The 27,129-nt window shown below is 47.8% G+C and overlaps 1 protein-coding gene across 1 annotated transcript in view; it reads left to right on the top strand.

Moving 5' to 3' along the window:
* dqx1 (DEAQ box RNA-dependent ATPase 1) overlaps positions 1 to 27,129 on the top strand; it is a 159,882-nt gene that overhangs the window by 49,665 nt on the left and 83,088 nt on the right. Inside the window, exon 4 of the mRNA XM_085975679.1 lies at positions 6,028 to 6,412. Within this exon, the coding sequence (XP_085831805.1) occupies positions 6,028 to 6,412 (385 nt within the window). The remainder of the gene's footprint in view (positions 1 to 6,027; positions 6,413 to 27,129) is intronic.

Genomic DNA, 27,129 nt, shown 5'->3' with positions numbered 1-27,129 from the left:
GCTTTGCTAACCACTCTCAATATGTCCCGCCACCTTCAGGGACCTATGCGCATTAACTCCCAGGTCCCTCTGTCCCTGCACACTCTTTAACACTGTGCCATTAAGTGTATATTGCTTCTCCCTGTTCCTTCTGCCAAAATGCATCACCTCGCACTTCTAAAATCGAGAACTTAAAAATTGAGGCGTTAACGGACCGGGAGCCAATGTATGTCAGTGAGTGCAGGGCCAATTATCTTATATTCCAGGGTCATCTGGAGGTCAAGAGAAATCTTAAACCCTTTTGCCTCCTTCAAGCTCTCCGCTGTCCCCACTACCCTCACTTCTAATGCCAATTGTGAAGAGCTTGGGCTTGTTTTTATCCAATATTGAGGCTATCTGCTCCATTGTGTAAGTCTCCACCAGCCCTTATACCATCCTTGAGCATTTCAGCTTATCTCTATCTCAGTTCTGACTTCAGAACTCTTTATAGTTTCTCTGTTATCTCCATGCCAAAGCTCACCAACCTCCTGTCTGTAAGACCACCTCCTGCTCCCTTGACTCCCACTCTCAATTTTTATAATTTTTTCTCAGGATGTGGGCAACACTGGCAGGCCTGTATTTTTGGCTCTTTCCTAGTTTTCCTGAGAAAGTGGTGGTGGACATTCCAGAATCGCTACACTCTTTGTTATAGTTCTCACACAATGTTGATCAGTAAAGAATTTCAGACGATTGATGCAGCAACAACTCGGGAATGTCCATATATGTCCACGTCGGCATGGTGTGTGACTTGGAGGGGAACTTGTGTATGACTTAGAGGTGACAGCGTTCTCACAGCATTGCTACTCTTGTTCTTCTTCATGGTTGAGGTCCTTGGGATGCTGCCAAAGTAATCGCGGTCAGCTGGTGCAGTACGTCCTAAAAATAGTGCATACAACAACCACAGTGTGCCAGTTGAGTGTGTGGATATTTAATCCAGTGGCAAGGTGCCAGTCAAGCAAACTGCTCTGTCCTGGATGGTGTTGAGCTTTTTGGGTGTTGCAGCTGACACCCATCCAGGCGAGTGGTAAGAATTCTGTCATGCTCCTGACTTGAGCCTTGTAGATGGTGAAGAGACTTTGAGTGTCAGGAGGTGAGCCACTCGTTGCCAAGTATGCAGATTTTGTCCTTTTCTTGTAGCCTTTGTGTTGATGTAGTTGCTTCAGTCAGCTTCTGTGATGACAGCTCCCCCCCCCCCCCCCCCCCCCACCCCTGCGAAAATGATGATAATAGGGGCTTAGCGATGGCAGTACCCTAGAAAGTTGGGAGTGGTGATTGGGCTTTCTCTTATTGGAGATGGTAATGTTTTTATATTCGTTCAGGGGATGTGGACGTCGCTGGCAAGGCCAGCATTTTATTGCTCATCCCTAATTGCCCTCGAGAAGGTGGTGGTGAGACGTCTTCTTGAACCGCTGCAGTCCGTGTGGTGAAGGTACTCCCACAGTGCTGTTAGGGAGGGAGTTCCAGGATTTTGACACAGCGACGATGAAGGATCGGCGATATACTTCCAAGCCAGGATGGTGTATGACTTGGAGGGGAACTTGGAGGTGGCGGTGTTCCCATGCGCCTGCTACCCTTGTCCTTCTAGGTGGAAGAGATCATGGGTTTGGGAGGTGCTGCCGAAGAAGCCTTGGTGAGTTGCTGTAGTGCATCCTGTACAGGAAACTTTGGTTTATCCGGAGGTTGTATGTCCGGAAACCTCGCTCTAACGGCAGAAATCAGCAGCCGTTTTGGGTAGGTTTTTTTTCTTCTAGCATTTTTTTAACTGTCAGGCTCTGGAAAGCGTCTCTGTAGCTTAGCAACAGCTTCAGAGACACTTCCAAGGTACGGGCCGAGTGTTTACAAGCTGTTGCTAAGCAACAGTGTTTGTTGTCAGATACGGAGATGAAAACCTCCGTATCCTTCAACATTAGCGCTGGTCTATCTGGAAGTTTTGATAGATCGGCAGCAGCTCGGTCCCGTCGGAGCCGGATATCGCGAAGTTTCCTGTAGATGGTACACACTGCAGCCACGGTACGCCATTGGTGGAGGGAGTGAATGTTTAAGGTGGTGGATGGGGTGCCAATCAAACGGGCTGCTTTGTCCTGGATGGTGTTGAGCTTCTTGAGTGTTGTTGGAGCTGCACTCCTCCAGGCAAGTGGAGAGTATTCCATCACACTCCTTACTTGTGCCTTGTAGATGGTGGAAAGACTTTGGGGAGTCAGGAGGTGAGACACTCGCCACAGAATACCTAGCCTCTGACCTGCTCTTGTAGCCACAGTATTTATGTGGCTGGTCCAGTTAAGTTTCTGGTCAATGGTGACCCCCAAGATGTTGATGGTGGGGGATTTGGCAATGGTAATACCGTTGAATGTCAAGGGGCAGTGATTAGACTCACTTTTTGGAGATAGTCATTGCCCGGCATTTGTGTGGCGTGAATGTTACCTGCCACTTATCAGCCCAAGTCTGCACGTCATCCAGGTCTTGTTGCATATGGGCATGGACTGCTTCATTATCTGAGGAGTTGTGAATGGCACTGAACACTGTGCAGTCATCAGTGAACATCCCCATTTCTGACCTTATGTTGGAGGGAGGGTCATTGATGAAGCTGCTGAAGATGGTTTGGCCTAGGACACTGCCCTGAGGAACTCCTGCAGCGATGTCCTGGGGCTGTGATGATTGACCTCCAACCACCACATTCATCTTCCTTTGTGCTAGGTATGACTCCAGCCAGTGGAGAGTTTTCCCCCGATTCCCATTGACTTCAGTTTTTCTAGGGCTCCTTGATGCCACACTCGGTCAAATGCTGCCTTGATGTCAAGGGCAGTCACTCTCACCTCACCTCTGGAATTCAGCTCCTTTGTCCATGTTTGGACCAAGGCTGTAGCGAGGTCAGGAGCCGCATGGTCTTGGCGGAACCCAAAGTGGGCATCAGTGAGCAGGTTATTGGTGAGTAAGTGCCGCTTGAAAGCACTGTCGATGACACCTTCCATCACTTTGCTGATGATCGAGAGTAGACTGATGGGGCGGTAATTGACCGGATTGGATTTGTCCTGCTTTTTGTGGACAGGACATACCTGGGCAGTTTTCCACATTGCCGGATAGATGTCAGTGTTGCAGCTGTACTGGAACAGCTTGGCTAGAGGCTCAAGTACCTAGTACTTACGTGGCACAGCTGTTACCTGTGACTGGTCAGCCCAAGCCTGTTTAAGTCCTGCTGTATGCTGGCAGGGGCTGCTTCATTATCAGCGGAGTAGGGAATGGAGCCGAATACTGTGTAATCATCAGCAAACAGCTCCACTCCTGACTTTATGGTGGAGAGGTCTTTTGATTAAGCAGCTGAAGATGGGGGGGAGGGAGGGGGGCAGACGCTTTGCTACATTGAAGGTGGGATTTAAGTGCAAGTTACTGTGAAAAGCAGTCCTGTTGGCATTCATTGCCTAGTTTCACACATGAACAGCGATTTAGATGCCAGAGGGGTGTCCGTAGCCATGGAAGTGTATCTCACCAAGAGCTAGGCAGTTTCAGGAGACAAGCAGATTGGCATAAAATAGCAGATACATTTTCGAAACATTTCTTGGAATGTGGCCAATAACGGAGGCGTTCTCGGGAATGCTGCTATCCTGTTGGTTTTTGCTGTTCCACTCCACACTCCAGCTGCAATAATTACAGGAAACTCTTTTTTATCCGGCACCGACGGGACCGGCGTGGTGCCGGTTTATCAAAAAGTCCGGATTACAGAGAGGTATAGTAAAAGGTACGAGAGCTCTGTGCACAGCAACAAATGCAGGCTTCCCTGTTGCTTAGCAACAGGTGCAGGAACCCCGGCCACAAGATCCAGGCATCCCTGTTGCTTAGCAACAGGTGCAGGAACCCCGGCCACAAGATCCAGGCATCCCTGTTGCTTAGCAACAGGTGCAGGAACCCTGGTTACACAGCCACAGATCCAGGAACGGCCACTACTATGAAGTAAAACTTACCTGAACTGAACCTACTCCTGAATTTTGCCGGTTAACCGAGATTTCCGGTTACTTAGGTGCCGGTAAATCGAGAGTTTCCTGTAGTATGATGGATAATATCAACACCATAACTGGAGGATTGAAAATTGCTGAGAATCTTAACTTTCTGCAGGAACTTCTTTTTTCTCTGTCAATTTTAACATAAGAACACAAGAAATAGGAGCAGGAGTAGGCCAATCGGCCCCTCGAGCCTGCTCTGCCATGCAATAAGATCATGGCTGATCTGATCCTAACCGCCTTTTTCTCACCTTTCTTCTTGTTTTGAATGCTTTGCTGCATCCTGCTAGGATAAGGATCAACAGGAGGTGATCAGCATTCACTACATCTCCCATGTATCCATTAGAAAGAAAGACTTGCATTTCTATAGCGCCTTTCACAACCTCAGGACATCCCAAAGAACTTCACAGCCGACGAAGAACTTTTAAATTGTAGTCACTGTTGTAATGTAGGAAACACAGCAGCCAATTTGCCCACAGTTTGTGATAATGACCAAATAATCTATTTTTAGTGATGTTGATTGAGGGATAAATCTTCTTCTTCTTCGGCAGTCCCTCGGAACCGAGGATGACTTGCTTTCACACTAAAAATGAGTTCTCAGGTGACGAGTCCAATGCGGGACCTACAGTCTCTATCACAGGTGGGGCAGACGGTGGTTGAAGGGGCGGGTGGGTGGGGTGCTTGGGTTGATGTGCGCTCCTTTACACTTTTTCAAGATGGCTTTGAGGGTGTCCATGAAGCGTTTCCTCTGCCCACCTGGGCTCTCTTGCCGTGTCGGAGCTCCGAGCAGAGCGCTTGTTTTGGGAGTCTTGTATCGGGCATGTGGACGACGTGGCCTGTCCATCGGAGCTGATCGAGCCAGGTTACCGGGGAGAACTCCCCTGCTCTTCTTGAAATAATGTCGTGGGATCTTTGTTGCCCACCTGAGAGAGCAGACGGCGCCTCAGTTTAACGTCTCATCCGAAAGGCAGCACTTCGCTCAGCACTGCACTGGAGTGTCAGCCTAGACTTTTGTGCTCAAGTCTCTGGAGTGGGAATTGAACCCACATCCTTCTGACTCGGAGGCGAGAGTGCGACCCACTGACACACAAACGATGAGTTTATAGTTCAACTATCTGGCACAAACCATTGCAAAATATAAAGGGAAGTATTTCTGCAGCACCAGGTCTGGGAGCACGTATTGTGGTACAGCTTCTGGAACCTGTTCTGCCGTGTAAATGACGATTATAAAACCATTTGCATACTTACCTAAACTTATTAACCAAATCCCTTATTGCCTAGTTAGTACAGGAAACTTTGTGCTAGACGGGACCAAGCTGTTGCCGTCCCATCAAAACTGCCGGACAAACCAGCGCTAATGTTGAAACACACGGAGATTTTGAGCTCCGTATCTGGCAACAAACGCTGTTGCTTAGCAACAGCTTCTAAACAGTCGGCCGTACCTTGCAAGCGTCTCTGTAGCTTAGCAACAGCTTCAGCGAGATCTTGCAAAAAAAAAGCAACGAAAAGAAAAAAAACCTAATGAAACGGCTCCTGATTTTTGCCGGTGGCTCGAGCATTCCGGACAGTTAACCTCCGGATAAACCAAAGTTTCCTGTAGTTGTTTTGTGGCGCTTCGGATGATGATGGTAACGTTGGATCTTTGTGCTCCAGTTAATGGAAATTCCAATTTACACAACCGAAATCAATGAACAGTCAGTTCCACGTGGAAACTGTGGTTGTGTAGACGTACACAAGTTGATGCCAAATGTTTTTTTTTCCTGTGAGATGTTAATTCGGTTGGTGTATCTGGTGATCTTTAGTTAGTGTTCAGCTGGGTAAGCACATGGTTGTTTTTGTGAGCTAACTTGTTGCAAGAATATGATTAATCGAAGCCCCAACTTTCTGTCCTTGCCTGCATACCATAGTTAAAGCACTTTTTAATAAAAATGGAAGCCATTCGTTATAAAGAGCTTTGAGATGGCCTCGCAACGCGATGAGTTGTTATCTAAACGCAAGTTCTTTCTCTCTTCGACAGGTACTGCACAGATGATGTATTGCTCTGTGAAATGATGTCTGATCCCTTGTTGCATCACTATGGAGTTATAATCATTGACGAGGCCCACGAACGGACAGTTGCAACCGATGTCCTCCTCGGTTTATTGAAAGACTTGCCGAGGCAGAGGCCGGAGCTGAAGGTTGTGGTCATCACGGCGCCTCACCTGGCGGGCAGGCTGGGGAGTTACTATGCTGGCGCGCCTTTTGTAAAAGTGGAGGATGCTGCCGAAAATTCATTTCCCGTGGAAGTTATATACAGAGATGGCCAGTTTAAGGACTGTGTTTCAGCTGCAGCGCAAACAGTACTGGATATCCACAGGAAAGGAGAAGAGGGCAACATTATCGTGTTCCTGGCCAGTGAAAAGGTGGGTATGCATACTTGTAAAATCAAGGGTTTCAGCAGCAGAAATCCTTTTTGACTTGAGATTTATTTCTAATGGCTGTTGTGTCATGACAGATAATCAACTGGAAATCTGCCTGATGATACATAGAAGTTAGATTATGGAAACAGGCCATTCGGCCCAACCAGTCCATATCAGCATTTACCCTCTATATTCCTTAAATCCCTTTTCCTTTATTCTATCTGGATTATTTTTTTATTCACACCTGGGATATGGGCATCGCTGGCAAGACCAGCATTTATTGCCCATCCCTAGCTGCCCTTGAGAAGGCGGTGGTGAGCCACCTTCTTGAACCGCTGCAGTCCGTGTGGTGAAGGTGCTCCCACAGTGCTATTAGGTAGGGAGCTCCAGGATTTTGACCCAGCGATGATGAAGGAACGGTGATATATTTCCAACTCGAATGCCCTTGTCCTTCTAGGTGGTTGAGGCCACAGGTTTGGGAGGTGCTGTTGAAAAAGACTTGGCAAGTTGCTTCAGTGCATCTTGTAGATGGTACACACTGCAGCCACGGTACGCCGGAGGTGGAGGGAGTGAATGTTTAAGGTGGTGGATGGGGTGCCAATCAAGCGGGCTGCTTTGCCTTGGATGGTGTCGAGCTTTTTGAGTGTTGGAGCTGCACTCATCCAGGCGAGTGGAGAGTATTCCATCACACTTGTGTCTTGTAGATGGCTTTGGGGAGTCAGGAGGTGAGACATTCGCCGCAGAATACCCAACCTCTGACCCGCTCTTGTAGCCATAGTATTTATGTGGCTGGTCCAGTTAAGTTTCTGATCAATGGTGACCCCCCAGCATGTTGATGGTGGGGAATTTGGCGATGGTAATGCCGTTAAATGTCATGGGGCGGTGGTTAGACTCTCTCTTTGTTTGTTCTGAATTTTGCATTCCATATTCTAACCTCTAGGCTGCAGATGCTTATAGAGGAAAGAAAATGGGGGAGGGTCGTTGCAGAATACGTTTTGTTCGAAGTGCTCACCCCAGTGTTGTCTTGGATGTGTGTGTGTGGATTTGTGTGTGTATGCCAAGTGGCATTATCAGGGATGCTGGATCATCAACATTGGGGCCATCCTACAGTCTGGCAGTAGTAGAATGTGGTCTTACAGTCAACAGTACTTTCAACGGATCCCAGGGTCTGAGAATATTGGGAGTTTTGGGAATACTGGGACAGTTGTTGGGTTCTGGGATCACTGGGAGCGGGAACCTGGGATGTAGAGATATCGGAGAGTGAGATCTCGGGCTCTGGGAGCATTGGGACAGTTCCGGATTCAGGGAGCACTGGGAATGCAATCTAGGAGATCTGAGAGGGTCCAGCAGGACTGAGGAGGTATTCTGAGCAGTGGGAGAGCGAGAGCCTGGCAGTAATAAAGGTTGGTGGGATCTGGCAGATTGGGGAGAGTTGAGCCTCTTAGCTTTGTGAAGGTGGGACGGGCCGAGGAGAATCTAATCCAAACTGTTCAAACGTCCATCTATACCCCTTTTGCACCCTAGGGTAAACCCACCACCAGCTCTCCATTGCCAACTGGTTCCTGTCTTTGTATTCTTACACATAAAGATTTAAATTTAATGGACGGAAAATCACGGGCAAAGGGTGTGCAATTTACTGATGCACTCCTGGTATACCTCATGAGCGCAGAAGTAGAAAATTTAGCGTCCAATTAATGAGTTTCCCTAGTTATACAATCCTTTTTAGTAAATACAGGAAACTTTGGTTTATCCGGAGGTTAAAAATCCGGAAAGCTCTATCTACCGGCAAAATTCAGGAGCCGCTTCCTATAAGTATTTTTACTTCTCGTTGCTTTTTTTTCCCAGTCAGGCTCTGCAAGCAACAGCTTCAGCTAGAGACGCTTTTAAGCTGCAGCCGACTGTTTTGAAGCTGTTGCTAAGCAACAGGGTTTGTTGATTCACACGGAGCTGAAAATCTCCGTATGTTTCAACATGTCCGGCAGTTTTGATCGAACGGCAACAGCTCGGTCCCGTCGGTGCCGGATATCACAAAGTTTCCTGTATACATTTTCATAAACAAAATTGATCAAAGGTTCAACATTTAAATATTCAGGATAGACTTTTTCAACAGAATTTTCAACAGCAATCCATCATCCATAAACAATCTCTTGTTTTCTTTTCTAACCATCAACAAAGAAAGCACGATAACAGATTCATTAAATATATTCAAGAAGGAGTTGGATATATTTCTTAAGGCTAAAGGGATCAAGGGATATGGGGAGAAGGCAGGGACAGGGTACTGAATTTGGATGATCAGCCATGATCTCATTAAATGGCGGAGCAGGCTCGAGGGGCCGAATGGCCTACTCCTGCTCCTATCTTCTATGTTTCTATGATGCTGTTCACAGGCTTAATGAGGTCTCGTTTGTGAGGAATTTATAATTGAACTCACAATTGTTAATAAAGAAAAAATATAGTGCCTTTCACCACCTCGGGACATCCCAAAGCGCTTTACACCATTGAAGTACTTTTTGAAGTGTAGTCGCTGTTGTAATGTGGGAAACACGGCAGCCAATTTGCATACAGCAAGCTCCCACAAACAGCAAAGTGATAATGACCGGATCATCTGTTTTAGTGATGTTGGTTGAGGGATAAATATTGGCCAGGACACCGGGGATAACTCCCCTGCTCTTCTTCGAAATAGTGCCGTGGGATCTTTTGCATCCACCTGAGAGAGCAGACGGGCCCTCGGTCTAACGTCTCATACGAAAGACACATATATGTGTCATCACTTGCCTGAAGTAACAGCCTTGAGAATTCAATCTCCAGTTTTTTTTCCCCAAGTCTTTTGGAAAAAGCAGTTCGCCTCGTATCCTCTCCAAGGTGAAGAGCAATGCTCTTCTACTCTTGTTCAGGCACCCCTTTCACACTGAGGAATTGTTCAAATTGCCGATGCTCAGACTGCACAGATGTGATTGAAAGTTCTGGACAACTGTTCACAGAATCATAACCGCTCAGAAGGAGGCCCTTCGGCCCATCCTACCTGTGCCAGCTCTCTGAAAGAGTCCCACTCCACCTGCTCTTTCCCCAGAGCCCTGCAAATTTTAAGTATTTATCCAATTTGCCTTTTGAAAGTCACTATTGAATCTGCTTCCACTGCCCTTTCAGGCAGCGCATTTCAGATCATCATAACTCGCTGAGTTTTAAAAATAAATCTCCTCATTTTCCCCCTGAAGGTGTGGTGCTCAGAATTGGACGTGGTACTCCAGCTGAGGTCTAACAATGATTTATAAAGGTTTACCAGAACTTCCTTGCTTTTGTACTCAATGCTTCTATTTATAAGGATCCTGTATGCTTTTCTAACAGCTTTTTCAACTTGTCCTGCCACCTTCAAAGACTTCTGCATGTAAACCCCCAAGTCGCTCTGTTCCTGTAACCCCTTTAAAATTACACCATTTAGTTTATATTGCCTCTCATTTTTCCTCCCAAAAGGTATCACTCTGCATTAAATCTCATCTGCCACGTGTCTGCCCATTTCACCAGTCTGTCGCTGTCCTCCTCACAGTTTACTACATTTCCAAGATTCGTGTCATCCGTAAACTTTGTTACACCCAAGTACAGGTCATGTCCTCAACTGCTGTGAGGAAGCAATATCCAGTCACATCCCAGGTTATTGAGAGTGGCTGAGGCCTTTAATGCAGTTACTGGGCAGATCTAATCATCATGTGAAATATGTAATTTTTGAAATTTATTTTTCTTTAAAACCTTATTTTAGACATTCTAAATGTCAGTTGAGGGAAATTTTTTTGAAAAAAAACCATTTTGTGATTCGATGGGTTTGTCAATAAAGAGCTACAGGCAATTGTTTACAGAGGGTCATGAGATTATGGCCTGGAAATTGCGGTCGGAGGCTTGGCACCGGCGTACATCACCGAACCGAAAGAAAAGTACGAACTTACCTGGTGTCTCCGGAGCTTCGGACTCTTGCGGTCCTGGGCCTGCAGGCGTAGGCCTGAGGGAAAGGCCCACGGATCCCGGGGGCGTAGGCGGTTCGCAAGCTTCCCTGAGATCACGTGGGCCTGGCCAACCAATGGCAAAGGGAGATTCCTATGATGCTTATCGGGATCCCATTTACGGATGGAATCCCCATAAATATAATCTGAATCACCCAATACAGGAAACTTTCTGATATCCGGCACTGACGGGACCGAGCTGGTGCCGTAACATCAAAAGTGCCGGACATACCAGAGTTAATGTTTAAACATATGGAACTGAGAAGCTCCGTGTGAATCAACAAACCCTGTTGCTTAGCAACAGCTTCAAAACAGTCGGCTGCGGCTGCAAGCACCTGTAGCTGAAGCTGTTGCTATAGCTACAGACCTTGCAGTGCTTGACTGGGGGAAAAAAAAGCAACGAGAACTAAAAAAACATATAGAAAACGGCTCCTGATTTTTGCCGTTAGATCGAGTATTCCGGACATATAACCTCCTGGATAAACCAAAGTTTCCTGTAAATAAAATTTCACAACACTTAAATAAAAAGAAATATCCCCATGTTCAAAATTAATTAAAAGACCCTTTAATTAAACATTTGAAATAAAAATGTAATTTTTTGAAAAATAAATTTAAACATTTTAAAATTTACCTAAACTAATTTTAAATGCATGTGTATGTTTAAATCATTTTCAAAATGTTATTTTAACATTTTATTTTAACCCTTGCGCTGGTAAAAGAAGGCCTTATGCATGCGGAAACCCGGAACTTGCGGGGCCATTCTGAAGGCTGCCTGTAGCGTACGCTGTGCATACACTGTCGGAAGCACCGTAAACTGTCGGAAGCACCGTAAACTGTCGGAAGCACCGTAAACTGTCGGAAGCACCGTAAACTGTCGGAAGCACCGTAAACTGCAGGCCTGTGTGTTTATATATAGAGAATTGCAATGCCAAATGTGGATTTAAAAGTGACAAAAAGTCATGAGAATAGAAAATGAATTTTGTAGACTGTGTGTACATGCGCAAGACTTTTAATGAGATATAGATGCATAACAATGTTTTAAAAGATTAAAATACTCACTGCTGTTCTTTTTCAAAAGCTTTTAATGTATTAGCACAACAAGGCATCTGTGCTTTACTGCAGCTCTGCTGAGCGATGGTAGACCCTTGACACCCTTTGCTTGGCTATAGCATATTTTCCTGTGGTTCTCGACCAGCTCCCGTCCCTGCTCAAAATTGTAGCTCCCTCTTATAATGAATAGAGCCATTATGGGACACGGGCAGTTCCTCTCCTTGAATGGCTTCAGTGAAACAGGCTGGATGCAAGAATAATATTTGAAGCTTTTTAAAAAAAAAAAAAAAAAAAATTGGTAACAGCTATTTTCACTTGTAATTTTTTTACAAGGGAGAGCACGTTGCGCGACACGTACCTCTGGACTTTCCTCCCGTTTTAACCATGCATTGTCTCTCTTTATAATAACGTAATGTAATAACACTTCATTTTGGATGTTGGTGAGCAGATATGCAAACAGACTGAGTCCCACTTGAATTCTCTTTGCTTAACTAAAAGTAATACAAGATCTGGGTGATAAATGATTTAAGTAGGCAAATACTATACTTTGTGTAGAAAAGTTCTCAAGTGACTGGATTCTGGATTCTTGAATATCAACCATAACAACAAATTGCATTTATATTGGTCTCCATACCTAAGGAAGGATATATTTGCCTTAGAAGGGGTGCAATGAAGGTTCACTAGATTGATTCTTGGGATCAGAGGGTTGTCCTATGAGGAGAGATTGAGTGGAATGGGCCTATACTCTCTGGAGTTTAGAAGAATGAGAGGCGATCTCATTGAAATGTATAACATTCTCAGAGAGCTTAGGGTAGATGCTGAGCGGCTGTTTCCCCTGGCTGTAGAGTCTACAACTAGTGCGGACATAGTCTCAGGATAAGGGTTTGGTCATTTAGGACTGAGATGAGGAGAAATTTCCTCACTCAGGGTTGTGAACCTTGGAATTCTCTAACCCAGAGGGCTGTGGATGCTCAGTCGATGAGTATATTCGAGACAGGGATCGATAGATTTTTTTTGGCACTAAGGAAATCAAAGAAAGACTTACATTTACATTTATATAGCGCCTTTCATGACCACCAGACGTCTCCAAGTGCTTTACAGCCAATGATGTACAGGAAACTTTTTTTTATCCGGCACGGACGGGACCGACGTGGTGCCGGTTCATCAAAAATTCCGGATAACCGAACGCTATAGTAAAAGATAGGGAGAGCTGAGAGCTCCGTATAAAGCAACAAACCTGTAACAATGGCCACAAGTTTCAAGCTTCTCGTACCTTAGTAACAGCTGCAGCCACACCCTTGCACAGCACAGATGGAAGAAGGCAAATACAATATGAAGTAAAACCTACTCCTGAATTTTGCCGGTTAACCGAGATTTCCAGTTATTTAGGTGCCGGTAAATCGAAAGTTTCCTGTACTTTTGAAGTGTAGTCACTGTTGTAATGTGGGAAACGCGGCAACCAGTTTGCACACAGCAAGCTCCCACAAACAGCAATGTGGTAATGACCAGATAAACTGTTTTAGTGATGTTGATTGAGGGATAAATATTGGCCAGGATACTGGGGATAACACCCCTGCTCTTCTTCGAATAGTGCCGTGGGATTTTTTACATCCACCTGAGAGAGCAGACCTCGGTTTAACATCTCATCCGAAAGACGGCACCTCCGACAGCGCAGCACTCCCTCAGTACTGCACTGCTCAAGTTCATGGAGTAGTACCTGAACCCACAACCTTCTGACAAGGGATATGTTCTTGTGTTCTATTATGACAGGTGACCAAAATCTTGGTCAAAGAATTTTAAGGAGTGTCTTAAAGGAGGAGAGAGAGGTGGAGAGGCTCAGGGCCCAGGCAGCAGACAGCACGGCCGCCAGTAGTGGAGCGATTAAAATCAGGGACGCGCACGAGGCCAGAATTGGAGGAGCACAGAGATCTCTGATGATTGTGGAGCTGGAGGAGGTTACAGAAATGGGGAGGGGCGAGGCCATGGAGAGATTTCAAAACAAGGACGAGAATTTTAAAATCGAGGCATTAGTTTACCGGGAGCCAGTGTAGGTCAGCGAGCACCGGGGTGATGGGTGAACGGGACTTGGTGCGAGTTAGGACACGGGCAGCAGAGTTTTGGATGTGTTCAAGTTTATTTAGGGTGGGAGGCCGGGCAGGAGAGCCTTGGGATAGTCAAGTCTAGAGGTAACAAAGACATGGATAAGGCTTTCAGTAGCAGGTGAGTTGAGGCCGGGACAAAGACGGGCGATGTTCCAGAGGTGGGAGTGGGCGTTCTTGGTGATGGAGTGGGCATGTCGGGGTCAGATAGGACGCCAAAGTTGGGAAGGTCTTGTTCATAGAAACATAGAAGATAGGAGCAGGAGTAGGCCATTCGGCCCCTCGAGCCTGCTCCGCCATTCAATGCGATCATGGCTGATCATCCAAATTCAGTACCCTGTTCCTGCCTTCTCCCCATATCCCTTGATCCCTTTAGCCTTAAGAAATATATCCAACTCCTTCTTGAATATATTTAATGAATTGGCCTCAACTGCCTTCTGTGGTAGAGAATTCCACAGGTTCACCACTCTCTGGGTGAAGAAATTCCTCCTCATCTCTGTCCTAAATGGCTTACCCCTTATCCTTAGACTGTGACCCCTGGTTCTGGACTCCCCGACCATCGGGAACATCCTTCCTGCATCTAGTCTGTCTAGTCCTGTTAGAATTTTATAAGCCTCAGGCAGTGGCCAGGGAGAGGAACATCGGACAGTAAGGGGATTGATGCAGTTGGAATACAATCCTCATCCTGTTTTTAAGTAGACTAGCAGAGATTCCTGATGTGACCCAGTTACCTACTTCCAGAGTCTGATCACATTGGCACTAACTCCTAAAATAACTGAAGCAGCTTTCTCTCTAGCTGATTATGGTGCCACCGGGGGAGATGGCCTAATTCCTGGTTTGCTTTGGCCTGCCTGATGTGACACAGAACTGTTGTGGGTTTTCATATGAATTTGTTGAAAGAAAGCAGTTGCTTTCGATATTTTTTTACACTTATCTCTCTGAGCCGAGAAATATTGTCGGACCTTTTAATGAACTCGCTGGGCTAGAAATTGGGTAGCTTAGCGCCACGCCCAGACTCTTAACGCGGCGCGAAGGGGTTTGTGCCCCGGCGGGCCGATAACCGCTCCGTGCTTTAAATTCAGTTGCCGGTTAGCGCCTCGGAACCCTGCGCCCCAGAGATCGTGACGTCATCCGGGTGCACAGCGTTCCGTTAGCGCCCCACTGGGAAATTGAGTAGCGCTGTCTCCGCCTTTGCTGAGCGCTAACAGCATTGATCGGGGGGGGGGGTGCTAATTAAAGGCATCGGCTGTCAGGTAGGCCAACTTTTAATTAGCGCCCCGGGTGCAGCCTTTTGCCACTTTTGGTGCCACCGATGGGGCAGCCCTGCACTCTATTAGGTGCTTGGGGCTGCTCCTCGGGGCCTACGGGCACCATTGCCCACCCATTCACGGCCTTACCTGAGGCTGGAGTAAGCGTTGGGCCCTTCCCTTTAATCCAGAGAAGGAGCCTCCGAGACCTGAGCGCTAACTTCATTAGCGGCCTGGCGCTACCGGCCCATTAGCACCCTCTGTGAAGTGGTAGTGCTTGATTTAGCGCTCCATTCTTGGAGCGCTAAAGCCAAATCGCAGTATGGGGTGCTAATTAGCTCTGGGCGCTAAACTTACCGCCCTGGCAATGTTGGCGCCCCAAACAGGTCACTACCGAATTTTTCCCCCACTGTTCAAAGGGAGGCAGGCGCTTGACTATCCACTGTAATATCATGCCCATATTTATGACAGGATACCGTGACACTCAAAGTGAAACAGACTTAAGTGTCAGTCAAGTCATGGGTGGTACATAGAAACATAGAAGATAGGAGCCATTCGCCCCCTCGAGCCTGTTCCGCCATTTAATGAGATCATGGCTGATCATCCAAATTCAGTACCCTGTCCCTTTTTCTCCCCATATCCCTTGATCCCTTTAGCCTTAAGAAATATATCTAACTCCTTCTTGAATATATTAATAAGTTGGCCTCAACTGCCTTCTGTGGTAGAGAATTCCACAGGTTCACCACTCTCTGGGTGAAGAAATTCCTCCTCATCTCTGTCCTAAATGGCTTACCCCTTTCCTTAAACTGTGACCCCTGGTTCTGGACTCCCCCGCCATCAGGAACATCCTTCCTGCATCTAGTCTGTCTAGTCCTGTTAGAATTTTATAAGTTTCAATGAGATCCCCTCTCATTCTTCTAAACTCTAGCGAATATAAGCCCAATCGACCCAATCTCTCCTCATACGTCATTCCTGCCATCTCAGGTATCAGTCTGGTGAATCTTCGCTGCACTCCTTCCATGGCAAGAACATCCTTCCTCAGATAAGGCGACCAAAACTGCACACAATACTCAAGGTGTGGTCTCACCAAGGCCCTGTACAACTGCAGCAAGACATCCTTGCTCCTGTACTCGAATCCTCTCGCTACGAAGGCCAACATACCATTTGCCTTCTTAACCGCCTGCTGCACCTGCATGCTTACCTTCAGCGACTGGTGCACAAGTCTGGTACAAAAGGAAAGATTTGCTGCACCAAAGACCATATTCTTTTTTCCAACCTATTCTGCTACGGTTGTGTGCTCAGGTGGACTCCTTCATTGGTGAGAATGACCTCAATTGTCACTATTGTACTGGGGTATAATCATTCCATGAGAGATCTAATTTTATATGCTAAGTAATTAGAACTGTGAATTCATCAGCTCCATCTGTTTTATATTTTGAATCTCCCCACAAACTACAGTTAAGTACCGATGAATAATACAGCCTGACACTCAGAATGGGGTAGGGGGGTCACTTACGGCTCCTCACCTGGTCCACAACAAAGTTGTTTTGTCTTTTGTGGGTCTGAAATTGTGCTGGTCCATGCTGGTGGATTTGGGAGCGGGGTTGCGGGGAGGCGGGAGGGGAAGAGAGGGAGTTTTTTGCGGGGAGAAAATAAAAGTACAGGAAACTCTCGATTTACCGGCACCTAAATAACCGGAAATCTCTGTTAACCGGCAAAATTCAGGAGTAGGTTCAGGTAAGTTTTACTTCATATTAGTGGCCGTTCCTGGATCTGTGGCCGTGTAATCGGGATTCCTGCACTTGTTGCTAAGTAACAGGGAGGCCTGGATTTGTTGCTGTGTACGGAGCTCTTGTACCTTTTAACTATACCACTCTGTAATCCGGACTTTTTGATAAACCGGCACCACGCCGGTCCCGTCGGTGCCGGATAAAAAAGAGTTTCCTGTAATCAGATGGTGCTGCTTTTTGGTAGGTCTGTTTTTTTTTATTCCTGGGATGTGGGCGTCGCTGGCAAAGCCAGCGTTTATTGCCCATCCCTAATTGCCCTTGAGAAGCCGTCGCCTTGTATAGGCTTGCTAGGCCATTTCAGAGGACAGTTAAGAGTCAATCACATTGTTGTGGGTCTGGAGTCACATAGACCAGGTAAAGACAGCAGATTTCCTTCCCTAAAGGACTTTAATGAACCAGATGGATTTTTATGACAATTTGGTAGTTTCATGGTCACCATTACTGATACTTGCTTTGAATCTAAATTCCACAGCTAGCGTAGTGGGATTGGAACTCGTGTCTCTTGGCTCAGCAGTCTAGGCCTCTGGATTAATAGTCTGGTAACATAACCACTGTGGTAAACCACTGTTATTGTTGTTCACCGTTGTTGTTGTTGTTGCACACTGTTGTATCTATGCATGCCTCAGCTGGCTCCGCCCCTGGCTCCACCCACATGCCCAGGTATAAAGGTGACTGCTCTGCAGCCCCTGCTTTCTTGGAAACCAGTCAACCACGAGAGGCATGCTCTGTTCTTTGTTAATAAAAGCCTTTTAGTTACTCTCCTAACTCTCCGTCTTTTATGAGTAATTGATAGCGCATCAATTTTATTAACAAAAACAAAATGTCGGCACCAAACGCTGAGCTGCAGGCGCTGCAGCAAAGGACGGCACCAAACGCTGAGCAGCAGGCGCTGCTGCATGCCCTCAGACCAACATGCCTGGACCTAGACCCTCAAGAGGCGGGTTCGTCTACCAAGTTCGCACAGTGGCTGCGTTGCTTCGAAGCTTACCTGGAAGCCTCAGCAGTGACACTAGATGGAAACAAACTAAAAATCCTGGCCTCCAAGGTGGGCCACCAAGTCTACACGCTCATCCAGGACGCGACTACCTACGCGGCGGCTATCGATCTGCTAAAAGGACAATACACACGCCCGGTAAATACGGTTTATGCCAGACACCTCCTGAGACCCCGCAAACAGCAGTCCGGGGAATCGGTGGAGGCATTCCTACGGGCACTACAGATACTCGGCCGAGCCTGCGATTGTAAAGAGGTATCGGCTGCGACACACACGGAGGGACTTATCCGAGATGCTTTCGTTGCGGGCCTCAAGTCCGACTACTCCCGGCAGAGGCTGTTGGAGAAGGGCGAAATCGACCTGAAGAAGGCAGTGTCCCTCGCGCTCTCACTAGACGCGGCCCACAGGAATATGGACGCATTCTCCCCTAACCGCTCCGCACCGTGGACGCCGCAACCTTGGGTCATGGGACCGCCACCCCCGGCACCAACTGCTGCAGCGATGTCCAAGGGCCCGAAATGTTACTTTTGTGGCCAGGCAAAACACCCCAGAGCACGCTGCCTGGCGAAAAACGCTACCTGCTCCGGCTGCGGGAAGAAAGGACACTACGTCAGTACCTGCAAAGGTAAAACCGCTAACGCCAGCAGCGCCGCGTGTGAACCGTGGGGGCAGCCATCTTGTCCGCCATCTTGGACACCTCCAGCCGCATCGGGATCGGGATCATGGGCGCAGCCATTTTGTCCGCCATCTTGGACGCCTCCAACTCCAATCGCGGGTGACCCGGACTCAACCACCGCCTCGTCTGACGACCACAGCGACTCGCTCGACCATACGCTGGCCTCCGTGACGCTGGACCAATCTCTCCCTCACCAACTGTCCAGGTCCATGATGGACATTACGGTAAACGGCCGCGCCACTACCTGCCTTTTCGACAGCGGGAGCACGGAGAGCTTTATCCACCCCGACACGGTGCACAGTTACTCTCTCCCGGTCCTGCCAACGCGCCATCGGATCTCTATGGCTTCCAAATCCCATTCAGCAGATGTCGGTGGCTACTGTGTAGTGACCCTTTCAGTAAGGGGCACAGAATACAAAAATTTTAAACTTCTTGTCCTGCCCCATCTCTGCGCTGCCGTTCTACTGGGGTTGGATTTTCAGTGCCACCTTAAAAGTGTCACATTAGCGTACGGCGGACCCCTCCCCCCACTCACCGTCTGCAGCCAGCAGCTTTTAAATCGCCCGCCGCGCACCATCTGCAGCCTCTCCACGCTTAAAGTCTCCCCCCCCCCCCCCCCCCCCCTTGTTCGCTAACCTCACCCGCGACTGTAAGCCCATCGCTACCAAAAGCAGGCGGTACAGTGCCGGGGATAGGAGCTTCATTAAATCCGAAGTAGCAAGACTCCTGAAGGAAGGGATTATTGAGGGTAGCACTAGCCCATGGCGAGCACAAGTGGTGGTAGTGAAGACTGGCGAAAAACAGCGCCTAGTTATTGACTACAGCCAGACGATCAATCGCTACACCCAGTTAGATGCATACCCACTCCCCCGCATATCTGACATGGTCAATCAGATAGCACAATACCGGGTGTTCTCGACAATTGATCTGAAGTCGGCATACCACCAGCTCCCCATCAGGGCTGAGGACCGCCAGTACACAGCTTTCGAAGCTGACGGTCGTCTCTACCACTTCCTCCGAGTCCCCTTCGGCGTCACCAACGGGGTTTCGGTCTTCCAAAGGGAGATGGACCGAATGGTTGACCAGAAGGCGCTGCAGGCCACCTTCCCCTATCTAGACAACGTCACCATCTGCGGCCACGACCAGCAGGACCATGACGTTAACCTAGAGAAATTCCTCCGTATGGCCCAGCGGCTGAATCTAACATACAACAAGGACAAATGTATGTTTCGCACCACGCGCCTCGCCATTCTTGGCTGCGTAGTGGAGAACGGAGTCATCGGCCCCGACCCCGACAGAATGCGCCCCCTTATGGAGCTCCCCCTCCCCCACTGCCAAAAAGCACTGAAGAGATGCCTAGGGTTTTTCTCTTACTATGCTCAGTGGGTGCCCAACTATGCGGACAAAGCTAGACCCCTCATCAAGTCCACCTCCTTCCCCCTGACAGCAGAGGCATGTGCAGCCTTCGCTCTCATAAAAAGTGATATTGCGAAGGCCACAATGCACGCAGTGGATGAGTCCATCCCTTTCCAAGTGGAGAGCGACGCATCCGACTTCGCCCTAGCTGCAACCCTTAACCAGGCGGGGAGACCCGTGGCCTTTTTCTCAAGGACCCTCCAGGGCCCCGAGATTCGACACTCCTCTGTTGAAAAGGAGGCCCAGGCCATTGTGGAAGCGGTGCGACATTGGAGGCATTACCTGGCCGGAAAACAATTTACCCTGCTCACTGACCAGCGTTCAGTAGCTTTTATGTTTTTAATAATAAGCAAAGGGGCAAAATCAAGAACGACAAGATCTTGAGGTGGAGAATTGAACTCTCCACCTACAATTACGATATCTTGTACCAGCCTGGGAAACTCAATGAGCCCCCAGATGCTCTATCACATGGTACCTGCGCCAGCGCGCAGGTTGACAGACTGCAGACCCTCCACAATGACCTCTGCCACCCGGGGGTCACCAGGTTCTTCCATTTCACCAAATCCCATAACCTGCCCTACTCCATCGAGGAGGTCAGGACCATGACCAGGAACTGCCAAATCTGTGCCGAGTGTAAACCGCATTTTTATAGGCCAGACAGAGCAAGCCTGATCAAGGCCACTCGCCCCTTCGAGTGCCTGAGCGTCGATTTTAAAGGGCCCCTCCCCTCCTCTGACCGCAACGTGTACTTCCTCAACATAATTGATGAGTACTCCCGTTTCCCGTTTGCCATCCCTTGCCCAGACATGACCAGTACCACGGTCATTAAATGTCTGAATGACCTTTTCGCCTTGTTTGGCTTCCCTAGCTATATCCATAGCGACCGGGGCTCATCCTTTATGAGCGACGAACTCCGTCAGTACCTGCTCACGAGAGGTATTGCTACAAGCAGAACCACCAGCTACAACCCCCGGGGGAACGGCCAGGTGGAAAGAGAGAACGCGACGGTTTGGAAGGCCGTCCTCTTAAACTTAAAACCTAAGGGCCTTCCGACCTCTCGCTGGCAGGAGGTCCTCCCTGCGGCGCTCCACCCCATTCGGTCACTGCTTTGTACGGCCACCAATGCCACCCCCCATGAATAAATGTTCACTTTCCCCAGGAAGTCCACATCGGGGACCTCGCTACCGACATGGCTGACGTCTCCAGGACCCGTCCTACTGCGGAAGCACGTGAGGTCCCATAAAACGGACCCCCTGGTCGAGAGGGTGAGCCTCCTCCACGCCAACCCCCAGTATGCTTACGTGGCGTACCCGGACGGGCGGGAGGACACAGTCTCCATACGAGACCTCGCACCTTCGGGTGCCCCTGAAACACTACCATTGCCATCCACCACTATCCACAACCCAACCCCTGTAGACGGCATGCCGCAGCCCCAGGACCCGTCATTGACCACCCAACCACTCAATGAGACGCCAGATTCAACGTTGGATGCTGCACCATCACCGCCGCCACCACGACGATCAGGACGGCATACAAGGCCACCTGATAGACTTACTTACACGAACCTTTAGTACACTTCACCCCGCCGGACTCAATTTTAAACAAGGGGTGAATGTGGTAAACCACTGTTATTGTTGTTCACCGTTGTTGTTGTTGCACACTGTTGTATCTATGCATGCCTCAGCTGGCTCTGCCCCTGGCTCCACCCACATGCCCAGGTATAAAGGTGACTGCTCTGCAGCCCCTGCTTTCTTGGAAACCAGTCAACCACGAGAGGCATGCTCTGTTCTTTGTTAATAAAAGCCTTTTAGTTACTCTCCTAACTCTCCGTCTTTTATGAGTAATTGATAGCGCATCAACCACTATGCTACTGTACCCCTCTGTGAGAATTCTCTTGAGCTAGTCACTGCTCCGGATTGTGGCCCTCAATGAATCCATTCTAAGCATTCTTGCAGGACTGTTTTTGTTTGAATAACTATTGCTAATACCGCAGGTTGAGACATGGGTGACAGTCAGGGTTCAAACTAGGAAGGACATTAATTTTAACTGAGTGTCCACTGCCACACTGAGATCATTTGATGTCTATTCTGCTTATTTAGAGATTTATCCAGAAACTTAGAGCTTGAGTGTCAGCCGTGGCTCAGTGGGTAGCACCCTCGCCTCTGATTCAGAAGGTTGTGGGTTCAAGTCCCACTCCAGAGACTTGAGCACAAAAACCTAGGCTGATACTCCAGCGCAGTGCTGAGGGAGTGTTGCACTGTCGGAGGTGCCGTCTTTCAGATGAGACATTAAACCGAGGCCCCATCTGCTCTCTCAGGTGGTTGTAAAAGATCCCATGGCACTATTTTGAAGAAGAGCAGGGGAGTTATTCCCGGTGTCCTGGCCAATATTTATCCCTCAATCAACATCACTAAAATCAGATTATCTGGTCATTATCACATTGCTGTTTCTGGGAGCTTGCTGTGTGCAAATTGCCTGCCGCGTTTCCTACATTACAACACTTCAAAAAAAATACTTCATTGGCTGTAAAGCGCTTTGGGACATCTTGAGGTCATGAAAGGCGCGATATAAATGCAAGTCCTTCTTTTTATTCAGTTGTTCAAATCTGGGGTAAAATGAATGAGATCATTTTCCTGTGGGGCCATTAGAAAGGGAGGCCAGAGTAGAATACTGACTAATGGTCCTTTGCTGTTGGGGTGAATGTTCAATTTGCTCCATACAGGAAACTCTTTTTTATCCGGGACCGGCGTGGCGCCGGTTTATCAAAAAGTCCGGATTACAGAGAGGTATTGTAAGAGAGCCACAGATCCAGGCGTCCCTGTTGCTATGCAACAGGTACAGGAACCCCGGTTACAGGGCCACAGATCCAGGAACGGCCACTGATATGAAGTAAAACTTACCTGAATCTACTCCTGAATTTTCAGAGATTTCCGGTTATTTAGGTGCCGGTAAATCAAGAGTTTCCTGTATTTGACTATATCTCCCTGCAGCTTCCCAGGTTTTACAGCAATTTAAAAAAAAAAATGTCGGTGGCTCCGGAGATGTGGGAACAGCTACTGGTATTGTCCTTCGAGACCTGCGTCTTCACGCAATCTATTCCTTGTAAATTAGGAAAGGCAAAGTTCCTTCAAGCTGCGTGCCAAATTTATACAAGTATCGTGGAGGCAAAGTTAATGAGATAAATGGGCCTAGAGCGCTCACATAGGAGCTCTGCCTGCTTTGGGAATTGTTATCATCAAGGCCTCTTGCAGCTCAGTGCCTAGCTAACTGCTCTTGACCATAACCGGATTATGAGAGCTGTTTATACTTTTATATTTCTTTATGGAAAAATACCCAGATTGACCTCAGACCCTCGCTGTCATCAATTAGATTTTCCACAATTTCTACCTCCCTGGGATAATTCGGTTTGGCAGTTTGAATCGGTTTAAAATGAGTCCGTTCCTCTTTTAGACGGGTAGCATTTTGAAGAGAACAGCATTTTGCGAAATCTCATGAAATCCGGGTCAGCTTTCCACGGGGTCTGTGGTTGCCGATTTAATGCTTGGTGTTAGTGTGTATGCTCCCTCCTTGGATGTGGGCGTCTCTGGCAAGGCCGGCATTTATTACCCATCCCTAATTGCCCTTGAGAAGGTGGCGGTGAGCCACCGCTGCAGTCCGTGTGGTGAAGGTGCTCCCACAGTGCTGTTCGGGAGGGAGTTCCAGGATTTTGACCCAGTGACGATGAAGGATCGGCGATATACTTCCAAGCCAGGATGGTGTGTGACTTGGAGGGGAACTTGGAGGTGGTGGTGTTCTTCTGATGGCACAGAGCATTAGTTTTCAGTGCCAACATTTTGATTGTCTGTCTGGTCACATACTTGCCCTCCCTCCCGTCCTGCTTGTTCCTCCTGGTATTAGCCTTTTTTCATTTGCCATGATCCATACTACTGACTTTCCTTAACTCCTGTTTCTACTGATATTGCAGTTCATGCCGGTGATCCAGTTCTAGCTACTGTTAGATACAGAAATTAATTCAGAGTTCAGTGTCCTATTTTCAAAAGTCTTGATATTTGATTTAAGGGGCAGGATTTTCATTGTGCCGTGGAGTCGGGATTGGAGGCGTGGGGGGGGGGGGGTTAAAATCCCCAAATCAGGGGTCCCGACCCCTTCCCGCACCCAAACCCGCCTCCATGCCAGTTTCAAAGGAGGCGGGTACCCGCCCCGCAGTGGGACCCGCCTCCCCAAGGCGGGAAGGGGATTAGTGCCAATTAACTGTAACGGGCAGTTTTTAGCCTGATCCCTATTTTTGATGTTGAAGTGTGGGATTCCCGACGGCTCCAAACCACGCCAAGTTAGAGGAGTCGGGCCGTCGGGTTGAAGGACTTGGAGGGGTCGAGATGTCGGTGTTCAGGTGAGTGATGTGTGCATGAGTACAAAGGTAAGTGTGTTTGGTGTGTCTAAAGTGATTAAATAAGTTTTACATACCTTTTCTACCTTCCTTTAGGTCTCGGGAGTCCCTCATCTCACCAGCACAGAAAGCAGAATGGCTGCGATCTGTCAAAAGTGACGGCCTTCAGCTTTCTGTGCAGGAGAGATTTCTAACTGAGTCTGTGGAGAAGGACTCAGGTTCGAAATAAGACTGTCAGTGTTTTGACAGCTTCAAACAGCTGTGAAACGCTGATATTTCATCTGTCAAAAGCTCTTGACAGATGAAATTTCAGTCTGTGACGTCTCCTGTTGGCGGGTGGCCCTAAATTGGCCTGCTGAGCCCGCTGGGCGAGCTCAACAAGATCAAACAAGTTAAAATCGCGTGGATTGGCCGCATCTCGATGGAGGTGGGACTACAATCCCAAAAGTTGTAGTCCCGCCTCCAACCCGACTCCTGAGTTAAATTCCTGCCCAAGGACTCAAAATGACCCCACATGCAATTAGAATAAATAGTTTGTGAATATAATGGCCTATCTAGCAATGTTCCCTTTAATTTTGTTTTGGGGAGCAGGGTGGGGGTGGGGGGTGGGTGTACGCGGCCCCTTTAAGAGGCTGCGCGGCCCATTCAAAATACCGGCCATGTGCAGTTTTTCCTATTTAAAAGCCGGTGAGCCGGCTGTGGGGGAGCTCCAGAGTGCTGAGCAGCCGCGCAGCTTAGAGGAAACATTGCTATCTAGTAAACACTGCGATGCTGATTCTCACTGCATTACATCAACACTGCATCAACCTTTGTTTTATTATATAAACTCTCTTTTCAATTGGAATGGCACTCTGTGCATTTATTTTTTAGCATTATATTTCTGTCCCACAGAATTTTTAATAGTTGAAAATATGTAATTTTATCTATATACTGTACAATTGACTTTTAAGGGCTATTTCGGAGAAGTGACTGGTGCTGCAGTAATACTGATGGTGTCCATTGAGAAAATGGGATGCTAACACATCTCTATGGATTTAATTGTGTTATGGTTAGCTTGAATCAGGAGGTCACAAGCATTTCGGTTTTCAGTGAGATCTGGGAGCAATGTCTAAGATCAAGATTATGTAAGGTTGGACCAGAGGTTTATGTCCATTGATAACATTTCAGTTAAATTCCGTAAAAAGGATTAAAGATTCAAATTGACGACCTTGGGGGAAAAAAGCAGTGATACTGAGGCTTAGTGGATAACATATCTATATTTTATTAAAATCTTGCATATGGTGTGCATTTTCTGTCCACAAACCTTACTACTTATCACAATTTGGAGTAATGCTTTCTTTACAACAATAACTTGTATTTATATAGCGCCTTTAATGTAGTAAAACGTTCCGCTTCACAGGGGCGTTTTAAACAAAATTTGACACCGAGCCACGTAAGGAGAAATCAGGGCCGAGAGGTTGGTTTTAAGGAGCATCTTAAAGGAGGAAAGAGAGGCCGAGAGGTTTAGGGCGGGAATTCCAGAGCTTAGGGCCTCGGCAGCTGAAGGCACGGCCACCAATGGTGGAGCAATTAAAATCAGGGATGTACAAGAGGCCAGAATGGGAGGAGCGCAGAGATCTCGGAGTTGTAAAGCTGAAGGAGATTACAGAGATAGGGAAGGGGGAGGCCATGGAGGGATTTGAAAGCGAGGATGAGAATTTTAAATTCGAGGCGCCGCTTAATCGGGAGCCAATATAGGTCAGCGAGCACAGGGGAGATGGGCGAACAGGACTTGGTGCGAGTTAGGACATGGGCAGCAGAGTTTTGGATGACTTCAAGTTTATGTAGAGTAGAACGTGGGATGACGGCCAGAAGTGCATTGGAACAGTAAAGTCCAGAGGCATGGATGAGGGTTTCAGCAGCGGATGAGCTGAGGCAAGGACGGAGACGGGCGATGTTATGGAGGTGGAAATAGGTGGACTTGGTTATGGAGCGGATATGTGTTTTGAAGCTCATTTCAGGATCAAATATGACACCAAGGTTGCGAACTGTCTGGTTCAGCCTCAGACCGTTGCCACGGAGAGGGATGGAGTCGTTGGCGAGGGAACGGAGTTTGTGGTGGCGACCGAAGACAATGGTTTTAGGTGAATATTTACAATGAAAACTCCCTATGTAAACATTTATCATTGTAATTTCATTTGCAGAGAGTCACAATGTAGTCTCAGGCCAGCGGGAACTAGGTGGCTCTTTAATACAAGTCACTCAGCTCCGCCTGCCATCTTGTTTGTGTTATTTCTCAAGTCAGTTAAGGTTTATATTTTATTTTAAGTTTAACAAAATTTATTTTTTTAAATTCCCTTCCCTTGTTCCTGCAGCTGCAGTTCATATATTTTAATTCCCAGCCCCACTCCGGAGAAACCTGCTGTTCACTCATGGCCACCAAACCCAGCTATATCCTTCATTCCCTGTTAACAACCGCAGTTTTCTTTTTAATTCCTGACCCCACCTGAGGGAATGCTCGCTGCCCCCTGACCCCCCAGTTGACTGGATAACCCAGACACCGCCTGACCTGTTCCACGCCCTAAACCCACCCTGCTCTTTACACCCTACTGCCAGCAACCCCGGGCTACTCCTCAATGCCTGTGACGCAATAAAGCTCACTACGCACTTGGTTTGAGTATAAAGTAAGGCTTTAATCAACTTGTTTCAAAACATGGAGGTCTAGTTATCTTTCACTAGTTCCTGTCTTACAAAATGTCCTGGGAAAGCTGGGCCCACACCCGAGTATTTATACACCTTGGACGGCGCCACCAGCTGGCCGTCCAGTGTTATTTCATGAGTCTTCATGGATCATAAGATTCAGAACAGCCTGCTCTAGCTAAGATCCCGCTCAGGGGCAACATACAAGATGGAGAAGAGAATGAGGATTCTGAGTCAGACAGGGAAATCGGGAGTCATTGAGGAGAAGGAGGGCAATAGGATGGTGAAGGCAAAGAGGAATAGATGGTGAAAGGGCATGGGATTGGCGATTGTGATGGTGGGGGAAGGGGCTTTGTGGGGTTGTTGACGGGGCAGAGGATTTAGGTTGGA

This window comes from Somniosus microcephalus, chromosome 2 (assembly GCF_052327205.1).
Source record: "Somniosus microcephalus isolate GS21.2 chromosome 2, FLI_Smic_1.0, whole genome shotgun sequence".
NCBI lineage: Eukaryota > Metazoa > Chordata > Chondrichthyes > Squaliformes > Somniosidae > Somniosus > Somniosus microcephalus.
This window is presented reverse-complemented; position numbering and strand designations above follow the sequence as displayed.